This window comes from Perca flavescens, chromosome 13, assembly GCF_004354835.1.
Source record: "Perca flavescens isolate YP-PL-M2 chromosome 13, PFLA_1.0, whole genome shotgun sequence".
In the NCBI taxonomy this organism is placed as follows: domain Eukaryota; kingdom Metazoa; phylum Chordata; class Actinopteri; order Perciformes; family Percidae; genus Perca; species Perca flavescens.
Genome location: NC_041343.1, coordinates 35,136,015 through 35,152,188, shown reverse-complemented (window position 1 = coordinate 35,152,188; position 16,174 = coordinate 35,136,015). Strand labels below are relative to the sequence as shown.

The 16,174-nt window shown below is 51.8% G+C and overlaps 1 protein-coding gene across 1 annotated transcript in view; it reads left to right on the top strand.

The window, feature by feature from the left end:
* Positions 1–16,174, top strand: part of LOC114566503 (complement C1q tumor necrosis factor-related protein 3-like) — a 51,187-nt gene that overhangs the window by 24,066 nt on the left and 10,947 nt on the right. Inside the window, exon 3 of the mRNA XM_028595018.1 lies at positions 200–271. Coding sequence (XP_028450819.1) covers positions 200–271 — 72 coding nt within the window. The remainder of the gene's footprint in view (positions 1–199; positions 272–16,174) is intronic.

Below are 16,174 nucleotides of genomic sequence, written 5' to 3'. Positions count from 1 at the left end.
CTAAAATGTGGATCAGTGTTTACCAAAAAGCCCAAGATAACGTCCTCAAATGTCCTGTTTTGTCCACAACTCAAATATATTCAGTTTCCTGTCACAGAGGAGAGAAGAAACTAGAAAATATTTATATTTTACAAGCCCAAAGAAACTGAAGGTACAGTAAAATGAAGCTGACAATGAAACTCTTTCTCTGTTTTTGCAGGTCAAGCAGAACTGAAGGCTGAAGTGGACAAGCAGAAGACTGAAGTGGACAGGCTGAAGCAACAACAGCAAGGTATTATTCTCTCGTCAAATGTGTGGGATGAAGTTCAACGTATCATTTATTCTAGATAAGTGAAAACTGCAGAGGTTGTAATGATAATTCCTGTCTGTCTAGTGTGTCTTTCTCTCTGCTGCTTCTAGCAGTTAGGAGATTGTAACTCCTAGAAGGTACAAAGTCTACCAGCTGCTCTTTTCTTCTGTAACGATGACATGCTTTTAGCTTCAATTACACACAATAGATCTTTATGTTTTGGAGGAGATAGAAGTCAACATGATCAGTTTAATGTTTGATGAGTTTTTAAATGACAGTGTTCTCTCTCTCTCTCTCTCTCTCTCTGTCTCTGTCTCTCTCTCTGTCTCTCTCTCTCTGTCTCTGTCTCTCTCTTTCCCTATTTGTCTCTCTCTATGTCTGTCTCTCTCTCCATCTCTCTCTCTCTCTCTCTCCCTCTCTCTGTCTCTCTCTGTCTGTCTGTCTATCTGTCTGTCTCTCTCTGTCTCTCTCTCTCTCTCTCTCTCTCTCTCTGTCTCTGTCTCTGTCTCCCTCTCTCTCTGTCTCTCTCTCTCTCTCTTTCTCTCTGTCTCTCTCTCTCTTTCTCTGTCTCTGTCTCTCTCTCTCTCTCTCTCTCTCTCTCTCTCTCTCTCTCTCTCTCTTTCTCTCTCTCTCTGTCTCTCTATTTCCCTCTTTGTCTGTCTCTCTCTCCCTCTCTCTGTCTCTCTCTCTCTCTCTCTCTCTCTCTCTCTCTCTCTCTGAGCTGAGTGTGTGTGAGGGAGCTGCAGCGATTTGTAGTTTTTCTTACTTCTCTTTTTGCTAATGTTGGTTAGTGTATTGGTAGTAGGTCAATTTAGCTTTGATTTCCAATACTTTTCCTTGGTTAGTTTGAGTTATTTTGGGTGGTTTTGCCAGTCGGTGTGTGCAGCCATCATAGTCAATGGAGAGGGGTTCTCCACGCTCACTAGGAAACATGGGATCGAGATCTGGGGCAAGGCAAGGCAAAGCAGCTTTATTTATATAGCACATTTCAGCAACAGGGCAATTCAAAGTGCTTTAAATAAAACATCAAAAAGCATATAAAAAAGAATACAAAATTTAAAACAGATACAATACGAGAATAAAATTTCCAGTGCAGTACAATAAATTAAAGAAAGGCAACATCAAAAAGATATGTCTTCAGCCTTGATTTAAAAGAACTGAGAGTTGCAGCGGACCTGCAGGTTTCTGGGAGTTTGTTCCAGATATGTGGAGCATAAAAACTGAATGCTGCTTCCCCCTGTTTAGTTCTGACTCTGGGGACAACAAGTAGACCTGTCCCAGACCACCTGAGAGGTCTGGGTGGGTCATAGTGTAGCAGACCTGTCCCAGACCACCTGAGAGGTCTGGGTGGGTCATAGTGTAGCAGACCTGTCCCAGACCACCTGAGAGGTCTGGGTGGATCATAGCGTAGCAGACCTGTCATAGACCACCTGAGAGGTCTGGGGGGTCATAGTGTAGCAGACCTGTCATAGACCACCTGAGAGGTCTGGGGGGTCATAGTGTAGAAGACCTGTCATAGACCACCTGAGAGGTCTGGTGGGTCATAGTGTAGTAGATCTGTCCCAGACTACCTGAGAGGTCTGGGTGGGTCATAGTGTAGCAGACCTGTCATAGACCACCTGAGAGGTCTGGGGGGTCATAGTGTAGCAGACCTGTCCCAGACCACCTGAGAGGTCTGGGTGGGTCATAGTGTAGCAGACCTGTCCCAGACCACCTGAGAGGTCTGGGTGGGTCATAGTGTAGCAGACCTGTCCCAGACCACCTGAGAGGTCTGGGTGGGTCATAGTGTAGCAGACCTGTCCCAGACCACCTGAGAGGTCTGGGGGGTCATAGTGTAGCAGACCTGTCCCAGACCACCTGAGAGGTCTGGGTGGGTCATAGTGTAGCAGACCTGTCCCAGACCACCTGAGAGGTCTGGGTGTAAATGTGTGTAAATGTATTTTGGCCCTAAACCGTTTATTGATTTATAAACCAGTAAAAGTATTTTGAAATCAGTTCTAGTGGCACTGGAAGCCAGTGTAGAGACTTCAGTACTGGAGTGATGTTTCTTTCTTTCCTGGTCTTAGTGAGGACTCGAGCAGCAGCGTTCTGAATCAGCTGCAGCTGTCTGATTGATTTTTTAGGGAGACCTGTAAAGACACCGTTACAGTAGTCAAGTCTACTGAAGATAAAAGCATGGACAAGTTTTTCCAAATCCTGCTGAGACATAAGCCCTTTAACCCTTGATGTATTTTTAAGCTGAGCACTGACTTTCAATCGTTCCTCTTTTCCTCCAAAAACAACCACCTCAGTTTTTTCTTCATTTAATTTAAGAAAGTTTTTGCACATCGTGTCACGTCATTAATTTGTTCAATGCACTTAGTCAGTTTTTGTATTTGACTGTAGTCCCCAGGCGATAAGGTTATGTGTTGGGGATTTATGGAATGGACCACCGGAGGAAAATAGGGGAGGGTCATGTCTTTATATTCTTTGTTGTGGGGAGGATCACCCAACATTTTTCAGTTTTATGAATACAACTTTTGTATTCATAGCAACATTGGCTGTGGCTTGTTTGGTGTATATTTTTCCATGTAGCCCTCAGTCTCGGCCCTCCTTCGCTACCAGATGGGTCTGACCCATGAGTTTGCTGGGGGGCAGGGGGAGCACTGCCCCCTGGTGGCTGAAACAGGTAATTGCATTGTTTAATAATTACGTCTGGCATGACCAGATATTTTATAAATATCTTAAATAACACAAAACAACTAAATGGTGATACATCTGATTTCATATACTGCTTTAGTAAAAAACATATTTCCTGGCTGACGGTGGGAGCAGCAGGACATAAAAAACGAAAATGATTGTTGCTAGTCTGGACATCTTACCGTGCCAACGTTGCTATAAAGGTTTCCTAAATGTCAGCTTACTAATTGATTTTAGGGTTTTGTGTAGATTTTGACTTACGTTTATTCCACTTTGTTTAAACGGCCAAGTGGAGGAAGCCTGGTGACGAGTCCATAGCAACCAGTTTGTGTGTTGAATGTTACCCAGAGTGCCTTGCTGCATGGTCTCAATGTTTTATTGTTTTATTTCATGTGAATACTAGTTTACTAGAGGAGTAACTTAGTACTTGAAGTAATGCAGTAATGCAGGAAGTGTGCATTTAGTTTCCATTCTTATTGTGTTTCCACAACAACGTTAGTGAGTAAATCTACTGAAATGGCCCCCACACCATAACAATGTTAGTGAGTACATCTACTGAAATGGCCTCCACACCATAACAATGTTAGTGAGTAAATCTACTGAAATGGCCCCCACACTATAACAATGTTAGTGAGTAAATCTACTGAAATGGCCCCCACACCATAACAATGTTAGTGAGTACATCTACTGAAATGGCCTCCACACCATAACAATGTTAGTGAGTAAATCTACTGAAATGGCCCCCACACCATAACAATGTTAGTGAGTAAATCTACTGAAATGGCCCCACACCATAACAATGTTAGTGAGTAAATCTACTGAAATGGCCCCCACACCATAACAATGTTAGTGAGTAAATCTACTGAAATGGCCCCCACACCATAACAATGTTAGTGAGTACATCTACTGAAATGGCCTCCACACCATAACAATGTTAGTGAGTAAATCTACTGAAATGGCCCCCACACCATAACAATGTTAGTGAGTAAATCTACTGAAATGGCCCCCACCATAACAATGTTAGTGAGTACATCTACTGAAATGGCCCCCACACCATAACAATGTTAGTGAGTACATCTACTGAAATGGCCCCCACACCATAACGTTATTGAGTTAATCTACTGAAATGGCCCTCTCCCGATAACAACGTTAGTGAGTTGAAATGGCCCCCCCACCATAACAGAGGAGTGTGATGTTGAAGATGAGAAAGCAGTAACAGAAGGTATTGATAAATTGTTGGGGGAGGGTCATGCCTTTTTTCCAAATCATTTTGGAGGGTTAGTCACTTTTTTTTTGACTAAAGGTCCCAAAACTCCTCCTAAATAAATAAGGAACAGTCCCTAAATTGATTTTTAGTGACAAGAAAAGGTTGAGTTGTTGAGAAAGCGTTTTCTCAATGATTTCACTTAAAAATGGCAGGTTTGATATCGGCCTATAGTTGCTCATTAGTGACGTGTCCAGATTGATCTTTTTTAGGAGTGGCTTGATGACTGCAGTTTTCAGGGTCTGTGGGACGATACCTGAAAGAAGAGATGTGTTTACAATCTGTAGAAGATCAGAAGACCAACAATTTGAAACATTTTTTTTAAAACGCCCGTTGGTAGAATATCAATTTAAAGTCACTTTCTTCTTTAACCGTCCCGTTATTCCCGCCTGTCACGGAAACGTAAGCCCACACACAACCTTTTCCTTAAAATAACTGCGTCAAAAGGGACGCCAATAATCCCGACCAAGCGTGTTTGGATAAAGCACGTTATATGATGCTAAAGGAGACTTTTAGCGTCAATAACAACGACAAAGGCATCTGACCAAGTGTCTGTATTTTACCAGATGGTAGTGTCAACCTGTGGCACATTCTTAGTCAGTCCATAGTTCTTAAAAACACAACACAGTTCTTTGGTCCCTCTATCCTGGGGGTTGTCAATATGAATGTTAAAAACCCTTGTATTGTCCTTCGTGTCACGGGAACTTGTTTAGTTTATTCACTTTTGTATTAGCCTCGCAGCCTCTGTCCTTTGGGTCCCGGGGACCCTCGCTCATTGTGATTCTATTCATTTGCTACTAGCCTCGCGGCCTCTGTCCTTTGGGTCCCGGGGACCCAGGCTTATGTTACCATGTTATTCCATGTCACGCGCTCGCCTCGTCCTTCGGGTCCCCGGGACCCTGGCTTATGTTACCATGTTATTCCATGTCACACGCTCGCCTCGTCCTTCGGGTCCCCGGGAACCTAGTCTACGATTTGACAGCCTTGCCACGTCAACTACCGCGGTGGCAACTATTTGGCCCTTGGGGTCTACGGGACCCTCGCCTAGTCAATGACATTTTTGTATCTCGCTACTGGCCTCGTGGCGGCTTGTGTCCCTCGGGTCCCGGGGCCCTTGTTGCATTGGAAAGTTGATGTCGCTTTTTTTTTTTTGTGTGTGTGTGTGCAGCGTAAAGGCAAACACGAAGCTCAAACTGCCCTTGTGAGCCAAGAGGCTACTGTCTCACGCAGTCCGCGCAGTAGGGCTGTGTGCAGCTCCCGCAGATGTATCTCTGGCAGCCACCGCACACGGTGTGTGTCTTGCGGTCCTTTTTCTTTGGACAGAGCTGACACCTCTTTCGCTTGCTGGGCACTCTCGGTGCTCTCGGCGCTGCTTCCTCCTCGTCGTCTTGCTCATCATTTTCGTCCTCCTCCTCCTCCATGTCGTTTCGTCCTCCTCCACATCGTCTTCTTCGTCTTCCTCCTCGTCTCCTCGCTGGTCCTGTCGGGCTCGCCTGACACCAGCGCATGACCTCGCCGCCCCACGGCTTTGACAAGCGCGGAGGGCGCCTGCGTGCGAGGGAGGCGCGGCGTCTCGATGGCGGAGTGGCGGGCGCCCTGCCCAGCTGCTCGAGGAAAGCCCTGCGTCTGTTGAGCTTGCCCGCGCAGCCACTCGGGCCTGAGCTCTCGCCAAAGCACAAAGGCGTTGTGGGCGGACACGTCGAGGATGTTGTGGAACAGGGCGGGGGGCCAGCGCTGTCTTTCCTGCGGCAGCTGTGCGTGCCGGCGAGCTTGTCCAGGTTGTCCACGCCGCCCCTGGTGCTGTTGTAGTGCAGGATGATGTCGGGCTTGGCGGCCGTGGGCGCTGACCAGCGCGTCCCCGTGTGCAGCGTGCTCAGCAGCACCACGTTCCTGTTCCTCTTGGGCACGTGGGACACCAGCGTGGCGGTGGGCGTGGCGAACCTGGACGAGAAGACCGCGCGGCCCTTGGTGTCGAGCAAGGCGCGCGGCAGCTCGGGCTTGTTTTTGCGCATCGTGCCCACCACGGTGGCGCCTGTCGTGGAGGAGCCGCCGGGCCAGCTCGTGGGAGGTGAAAAAAAGTTGTCATACGTGACATTGCGGGGGCCCGCAAGCCCTCGGTCAGGTCCATCACCACTCGGGCGCCCTGATTCCTCTCGGGCTCGCCGCTCACAGACTTGCCCGTGTAGACCTGCATGTTCCGCAGCGTAGCTGGAGCCCGGCGTCGCAGGCCACCACGACTTGAGTCCGTACCTGGCGGGCTTGCTGGGCATGTACTGGCGGAAGGAGCATCGACCTTGGTGGGCGTGACGGACAACAATGAGCATGAGCATGGGAGGGAAGAGTGGCGATGGAAAAGTTACAAAAAAAACACACACACAACACACACACACACACATACACACATACACACACACACACACACACACACACACACACACCACACACACACACAACCTCGAAAGGGGAACCAGCTGCTCGTCCACGGTCACGTCGGAGCCCGGGTTGTAGAGGCGAGGCAACCGCCGCCGCACCAGGCGTCCCACACTTCTCGTATGGCCGCCAGTTTGTCGAGGCTCGTCTGGCGCCTCTCGTCTCATGATCGTCGAATCGCAGCTTTTCGCGAGCGTGGAATCGCTTGAGCGACATTGTGCGGAAAATGGCCCTGCCGCTCTCCTCGTGCCACAGGCTCTCAGGGGCCTCGTTTCGGGACCTGTACGCGCCGGCGAGGAGCAGCAGCCCGAGGTAACCAGCGCAGCTCCGTGGCGTCCGTCGTTTTCCAGTCCTTGCCGCATTTCCTCAGGCCCTCGAGGTTCGTGGCGGTCACCACGATCTCTAGTATGCGCGCGTGACCAACAGGTCGAGCGTGGAGTATGTCGCAGACGGCGTGTGGCGCGTACTCTGTGGGTCCCGGGTTCTCTGGGCGTTAAGCGCATCTGTGGTCTTGCTCTTGGTCTTGTTCTTGGTCTTGTTCTCTTGTTCTCCTTCGTTCTTGTGCTGTGCCCACGGAAATGAGGTCGAGGGCGACTGGGATGATCGTCGTTGAGGACCATTCGATTTCGCCGTTTTCGACACAAACCTTTCGCTCTCCTGCTCGTCCTGCTCATCCTGCCCGTCGTCTTGGCCCTCTTCTTCTTCTTCTTCTTCTTCTTCTTCTTCTTCTTCTTCTTCTTCTTCCCTTTGCCGTACACCCTCTTGGGCTGCTGCGGCTATGTCTCTCCTGATTCTTGTCCTTGTTCTTGTTCCTGTCCTTGACATTGTTCTTGACCTTGTTCTTGTCCTAGTTCGTCTCGGTTGTCAGCGACATCGTAGTCCTCTTCTCCAGCGTCGTGGTCACTGGCGTCGCGGCAGTCCTTTTCTCCTGGCGGCAGTCTTTTTCTCCGTCGGCTGCGTCATGTTTGTCTCTGTCGTCTTCTGGCCGCACACCCGCCCGGATGACCATTTGTCTTCCTCGTCAGAGTCGCTCTGGTCATCATCATCAATATCTTTTTCCTCTTCTTCTTCTTCTTCTTCTTCATCATCTTCTTCTTCTTCTTCTTCTTCTTCTTCCACTCGTGTGTTTTTTTTGTCTTCCATCTCTTCCACTTGTGTGTTTTTGTCTTCCATCTCTTCCACTTGTGTGTTTGGGTCTTCCATCTCTTCCACGTGGGGACATTGCGTGCTGCAGCGTGCCTCACGTGCTATTCGTGTTAACGCGAGCTATGCGTGCGGCGTGCCTCGCGTGCCTCGCGCGTGCTGGCGTGCGCGCGTGCGGCGTGCTGGCGTGCTGGCGTGCTGGCGTGCCTCTTGTTCTGCGGCGTTTGAAAGCGATGCAGCTCCTCATTTAGAGTCACACAGCGGGCCATGCCGGCGTCGCGACCGGCTGCTGAACCCAGTACAAAAGTAAAAAGGTCCAACAGAACAAGGCGAAGCAAAGATGACAAAAACAAAAAGACAAATGTGAACAGTGTAAATGTGTGTGTGTGTGTGTGTGTGTGTGTATAATAAAAGTGTTTAGTAGGACGAGGATGAGGTTTGTTTCTTTCCCCCTTTCCCTTACCATTGCTGTGTTACTACTACGAGCCAGGCGGGTGCCCTGAATACCACGGAATAACATATGGGTCACAGAGACCCGAAGGCCAGAGCCGCGGTAGAAGGGATATACCACGGAATAACGTATGGGTCACAGAGACCCGAAGGCCAGGGCCGCTGTAGCAGGGGAATACCACGTAATAACGTATGGGTCACAGAGACCCAAAGGCCAGGGCCGCTGTGTAGGGGAAATACCACGGAATAACGTGTGGGTCACAGAGACCCGAAGGCCAGAGCCGCGGTAGCATGGAAATACCACGGAATAACGTATGGGTCACAGAGACCCGAAGGCCAGGGCCGCTGTAGCATGGAAATACCACGGAATAACGTATGGGTCACAGAGACCCGAAGGCCAGGGCCGCTGTAGCATGGAAATACCACGGAATAACGTATGGGTCACAGAGACCCAAAGGCCAGGGCCGCTGTATTGGGAAATACCACGGAATAACGTATGGGTCACAGAGACCCGAAGGCCAGGGCCGCTGTATTGGAAAAAATACCACGGAATAACGTATGGGTCACAGAGACCCGAAGGCCAGGGCCGCTGTATTGGAAATACCACGTAATAACGTATGGGTCACAGAAACCCGAAGGCCAGGGCCGCTGTAGCATGGAAATACCACGGAATAACGTATGGGTCACAGAGACCCAAAAGCCAGGGCCGCGGTAGAAGGGAAATACCACGGAATAACGTATGGGTCACAGAGACCCGAAGGCCAGGGCCGCTGTAGCAGGGGAATACCACGGAATAACGTATGGGTCACAGAGACCCAAAGGCCAGGGCCGCTGTAGCAGGGGAATACCACGGAATACCACGGAATAACGTATGGGTCACAGAGACCCGAAGGCCAGGGCCGCTGTAGCAGGGAAATACCACGGAATAACATATGGGTCACAGAGACCCGAAGGCCAGGGCCGCTGTAGCAGGGAAATACCACGGAATAACATATGGGTCACAGAGACCCGAAGGCCAGGGCCGCTGTATGGGGGAAATACCACGGAATAACATTATGGGTCACAGAGACCCGAAGGCCAGGGCCGCTGTAGCATGGAAATACCACGGAATAACATATGGGTCACAGAGACCCGAAGGCCAGGGCCGCTGTATTGGAAAATACCACGGAATAACGTATGGGTCACAGAGACCCGAAGGCCAGGGATGCTGTATGGGGAAATACCACGGAATAACGTATGGGTCACAGAGACCCAAAGGCCAGGGCCGCTGTAGCATGGAAATACCACGGAATAACGTATGGGTCACAGAGACCCAAAGGCCAGGGCCGCTGTAGCATGGAAATACCACGGAATAACGTATGGGTCACAGAGACCCAAAGGCCAGGGCCGCTGTATTGGAGAAATACCACGGAATAACGTATGGGTCACAGAGACCCGAAGGCCAGGGCCGCTGTATTGGAAATACCACGGAATAACGTATGGGTCACAGAGACCCGAAGGCCAGGGCCGCTGTATTGGGAAATACCACGGAATAACGTATGGGTCACAGAGACCCGAAGGCCAGGGCCGCTGTATTGGGAAATACCACGGAATAGCGTATGGGTCACAGAGACCCGAAGGCCAGGGCCGCTGTATTGGAGAAATACCACGGAATAACGTATGGGTCACAGAGACCCGAAGGCCAGAACCGCGGTAGCAGGGAAATACCACGGAATAACGTATGGGTCACAGAGACCCAAAGGCCAGGGCCGCTGTATTGGAGAAATACCACGGAATAACGTATGGGTCACAGAGACCCGAAGGCCAGGGCCGCTGTAGCAGGGAAATACCACGGAATAACGTATGGGTCACAGAGACCCAAAGGCCAGGGCCGCTGTATGGGGAAATACCACGGAATAACGTATGGGTCACAGAGACCCAAAGGCCAGAACCGCTGTATGGGGAAATACCACGGAATAACGTATGGGTCACAGAGACCCAAAGGCCAGGGCCGCGGTAGCAGGGAAATACCACGGAATAACGTATGGGTCACAGAGACCCAAAGGCCAGGGACCCGCTGTAGGGAAATACCACGGAATAACGTATGGGTCACAGAGACCCGAAGGCCAGAGCCGCTGTATTGGGGAAATACCACGGAATAACGTATGGGTCACAGAGACCCGAAGGCCAGGGCTGCTGTATTGGAGAAATACCACGGAATAACGTATGGGTCACAGAGACCCAAAGGCCAGGGCCGCTGTAGCAGGGAAATACCACGGAATAACGTATGGGTCACAGAGACCCGAAGGCCAGGGCCGCTGTAGCAGGGAAATACCACGGAATAACGTATGGGTCACAGAGACCCGAAGGCCAGGGCCGCGGTAGAAGGGAAATACCACGGAATAACGTATGGGTCACAGAGACCCGAAGGCCAGGGCCGCTGTAGCAGGGAAATACCACGGAATAACGTATGGGTCACAGAGACCCGAAGGCCAGGGCCGCTGTATTGGAGAAATACCACGGAATAACGTATGGGTCACAGAGACCCGAAGGCCAGGGCCGCTGTATTGGGGAAATACCACGGAATAACGTATGGGTCACAGAGACCCGAAGGCCAGGGCCGCTGTATTGGAGAAATACCACGGAATAACGTATGGGTCACAGAGACCGAAGGCCAGGGCTGCTGTATAGGGAAATACCACGGAATAACGTATGGGTCACAGAGACCCAAAGGCCAGGGCCGCTGTAGCATGGAGAAATACCACGGAATAACGTATGGGTCACAGAGACCCGAAGGCCAGGGCCGCTGTATTGGAATGGAAATACCACGGAATAACGTATGGGTCACAGAGACCCGTATGGGTCACAGAAGGCCAGGGCCGCTGTAGCAGGGAAATACCACGGAATAACGTATGGGTATGGGTCACAGAGACCCGAAGGCCAGGGCAGAGACCCAAAGGCCAGAGAAATACCACGGAATAACGTATGGGTCACAGAGACCCGAAGGCCAGGGCCGCTGTATTAGGGAAATACCACGGAATAGCATTATGGGTCACAGAGACCCGAAGGCCAGGGCCGCTGTAGCATGGAGAAATACCACGGAATAACGTATGGGTCACAGAGACCCGAAGGCCAGGGCCGCTGTAGCATGGAAATACCACGGAATAACGTATGGGTCACAGAGACCCGAAGGCCAGGGCCGCTGTAGCAGGGAAATACCACGGAATAACGTATGGGTCACAGAGACCCAAAGGCCAGGGCCGCTGTATTGGGGAAATACCACGGAATAACGTATGGGTCACAGAGACCCGAAGGCCAGGGCCGCTGTAGCATGGAAATACCACGGAATAACGTATGGGTCACAGAGACCCGAAGGCCAGGGCCGCTGTATTGGAGAAATACCACGGAATAACGTATGGGTATGGGTACAGAGAGACCAAAGGCCAGGGCCGCTGTGTATGGGGAAATACCACGGAATAACGTATGGGTCACAGAGACCCGAAGGCCAGGGCCGCTGTAGCAGGGAAATACCACGGAATAACGTATGGGTCACAGAGACCCGAAGGCCAGGGCCGCTGTAGCATGGAAATACCACGGAATAACGTATGGGTCACAGAGACCCAAAGGCCAGGGCCGCTGTAGCATGGAAATACCACGGAATAACGTATGGGTCACAGAGACCCGAAGGCCAGGGATGCTGTATAGAAGGGAAATACCACGGAATAACGTATGGGTCACAGAGACCCGAAGGCCAGGGCCGCTGTATTGGGGAAATACCACGGAATAACGTATGGGTCACAGAGACCCGAAGGCCAGGGCCGCTGTATGGGTTGGATGGAAATACCACGGAATAACGTATGGGTCACAGAGACCCAAAGGCCAGGGCCGCTGTATTGGAGAAATACCACGGAATAACGTATGGGTCACAGAGACCCAAAGGCCAGGGCCGCGGTAGCAGGGAAATACCACGGAATAACGTATGGGTCACAGAGACCCGAAGGCCAGGGCCGCTGTAGGGGGAAATACCACGGAATAACGTATGGGTCACAGAGACCCGAAGGCCAGGGCCGCTGTATTGGAGAAATACCACGGAATAGCGTATGGGTCACAGAGACCCAAAGGCCAGGGCCGCTGTATGGGATGGAAATACCACGGAATAACGTATGGGTCACAGAGACCCAAAGGCCAGAATGGGCCGCTGTATGGCTGGAAATACCACGGAATAACGTATGGGTCACAGAGACCCGAAGGCCAGGGCCGCTGTATTGGGAAATACCACGGAATAACGTATGGGTCACAGAGACCCGAAGGCCAGGGCCGCTGTATTGGAGAAATACCACGGAATAACGTATGGGTCACAGAGACCCGAAGGCCAGGGCCGCTGTATTGGGGAAATACCACGGAATAACGTATGGGTCACAGAGACCCGAAGGCCAGGGCCGCTGTATGGGAAATACCACGGAATAGCGTATGGGTCACAGATGGGACCAGAAGGCCAGGGCAGCTGTGGCATGGAAATACCACGGAATAAATGTATGGGTCACAGAGACCCAAAGGCCAGGGCCGCTGTATGGGGGAAATACCACGGAATAACGTATGGGTCACAGAGACCCCCAAAGGCTGTATGGGGAAATACCACGGGTATGGGCTGTAGCATGGGGAAATACCACGGAATAACGTATGGGTCACAGAGACCCGAAGGCCAGGGCCGCTGTAGCATGGAAATACCACGGAATAACGTATGGGTCACAGAGACCCAAAGGCCAGGGCCGCTGTATTGGAGAAATACCACGGAATAACGTATGGGTCACAGAGACCCGAAGGCCAGGGCAGCTGTAGCATGGAAATACCACGGAATAACGTATGGGTCACAGAGACCCGAAGGCCAGGGCCGCTGTATTGGGGAAATACCACGGAAAAATGTATGGGTCACAGAGACCCAAAGGTCAGGGCCGCTGTAGCAGGGGAATACCACGGAATAACCTATGGGTCACAGAGACCCAAAGGCCAGAGCCGCGGTAGCTGGGAAATACCACGGAATAACGTATGGGTCACAGAGACCCGAAGGCCAGGGCCGCTGTAGCATGGAAATACCACGGAATAACCTATGGGTCACAGAGACCCAAAGGCCAGGGCCGCTGTATAGCAGAAATACCACGGAATAACGTATGGGTCACAGAGACCCGAAGGCCAGGGCCACTGTATTGGAGAAATACCACGGAATAACGTATGGGTCACAGAGACCCGAAGGCCAGGGCCGCTGTATTGGAGAAATACCATGGAATAACGTATGGGTCACAGAGACCCAAAGGCCAGGGCCGCGGTGGCAGGGAAATACCACGGAATAACGTATGGGTCACAGAGACCCAAAGGCCAGGGCCGCGGTAGCAGGGAAATACCACGGAATAACGTATGGGTCACAGAGACCCCAAAGGCCAGGGCCGCTGTATTGGAGAAATACCACGGAATAACGTATGGGTCACAGAGACCCAAAAGGCCAGGGCCGCTGTATTGGGAAATACCACGGAATAACGTATGGGTCACAGAGACCCAAAGGCCAGGACGGAATAGCTGTGGGCAGAGAAATACCACGGAATAACGAATAACGTATGGGTCACAGAGACCCGAAGGCCAGGGCCGCGGTAGCAGGGAAATACCACGGAATAACGTATGGGTCACAGAGACCCGAAAGGCCAGGGCCGCTGTATTGGAGAAATACCACGGAATAACGTATGGGTCACAGAGACCCAAAGGCCAGGGCTGCTGTATTGGGAAATACCACGGAATAACGTATGGGTCACAGAGACCCGAAGGCCAGGGCCGCGGTAGCAGGAAAATACCACGGAATAACGTATGGGTCACAGAGACCCGAAGGCCAGGGCCGCTGTATGGGGAAATACCACGGAATAACGTATGGGTCACAGAGACCCAAAGGCCAGGGCCGCGGTAGAAGGGAAATACCACGGAATAACGTATGGGTCACAGAGACCCAAGGCCAGGGCCGCGGTGGCAGGGAAATACCACGGAATACTGGTATGGGTCACAGAGACCCGAAGGCCAGGGCCGCTGTATTAGAGAAATACCACGGAATAACGTATGGGTCACAGAGACCCAAAGGCCAGGGCCGCTGTATTGGAGAAATACCACGGAATAACGTATGGGTCACAGAGACCCAAAGGCCAGGGCCGCTGTATGGGGGAAATACCACGGAATAACGTATGGGTCACAGAGACCCGAAGGCCAGGGCCGCTGTAGCATGGAAATACCACGGAATAACGTATGGGTCACAGAGACCCAAAGGCCAGGGCCGCTGTATTGGAGAAATACCACGGAATAACGTATGGGTCACAGAGACCCAAAGGCCAGGGCCGCTGTATTGGGGAAATACCACGGAATAACCTATGGGTCACAGAGACCCGAAGGCCAGGGCTGCGGTAGCATGGAAATACCACGGAATAACGTATGGGTCACAGAGACCCAAAGGCCAGGGCCGCTGTATTGGAGAAATACCACGGAATAACCTATGGGTCACAGAGACCCAAAGGCCAGGGCCGCTGTATTGGAGAAATACCACGGAATAACGTATGGGTCACAGAGACCCGAAGGCCAGGGCCGCTGGTGGGGAAATACCACGGAATAGCGTATGGGTCACAGAGACCCGAAGGCCAGGGCCGCTGTATGGCAGGGAAATACCACGGAATAACGTATGGGTCACAGAGACCCGAAGGCCAGGGCTGCTGTATTGGGGAAATACCACGGAATAACGTATGGGTCACAGAGACCCAAAGGCCAGGGCCGCTGTATAGGGGAAATACCACGGAATAACGTATGGGTCACAGAGACCCGAAGGCCAGGGCCGCTGTATTGGAGAAATACCACGGAATAACGTATGGGTCACAGAGACCCGAAGGCCAGGGCCGCTGTATGGCATGGAAATACCACGGAATAACGTATGGGTCACAGAGACCCGAAGGCCAGGGCCGCTGTATGGGAGAAATACCACGGAATAACGTATGGGTCACAGAGACCCGAAGGCCAGGGCCGCTGTATTGGAGAAATACCACGGAATAACGTATGGGTCACAGAGACCCGAAGGCCAGGGCCGCTGTATAGCAGGGAAATACCACGGAATAACGTATGGGTCACAGAGACCCGAAGGCCAGGGCCTGCTGTATGCATGGAAATACCACGGAATAAGCGTATGGGTCACAGAGACCGAAGGCCAGGGCCGCGGTAGCAGGGAAATACCACGGAATAACGTATGGGTCACAGAGACCCGAAGGCCAGGGCCGCTGTATGGGAGAAATACCACGGAATAACGTATGGGTCACAGAGACCCGAAGGCCAGGGCCGCTGTAGAAGGGAAATACCACGGAATAACGTATGGGTCAGAGACCCGAAGGCCAGGGCCGCTGTATGGGGGAAATACCACGGAATAACGTATGGGTCACAGAGACCCGAAGGCCAGGGCCGCTGTATGGGAGAAATACCACGGAATAACGTATGGGTCACAGAGACCCAAAGGCCAGGGCAGCGGTAGAAGGGAAATACCACGGAATAACGTATGGGTCACAGAGACCCAAAGGCCAGGGCCGCTGTATGGGAGAAATACCACGGAATAACGTATGGGTCACAGAGACCCGAAGGCCAGGGCCGCTGTATTGGGGAAATACCACGGAATAGACGTATGGGTCACAGAGACCCGAAGGCCAGGGCAGCTGTATGGGGGAAATACCACGGAATAGCGTATGGGTCACAGAGACCCGAAGGCCAGGGCCGCGGCATGGAAATACCACGGAATAAATATGGGTCACAGAGACCCATAGGCCCAGCGGTATGGGTACCACGGAATAACGTATGGGTCCAGAGACCCAAAGGCCAGGGCTGTGGTATTGGAGAAATACCACGGAATAACGTATGGGTCACAGAGACCCAAAGGC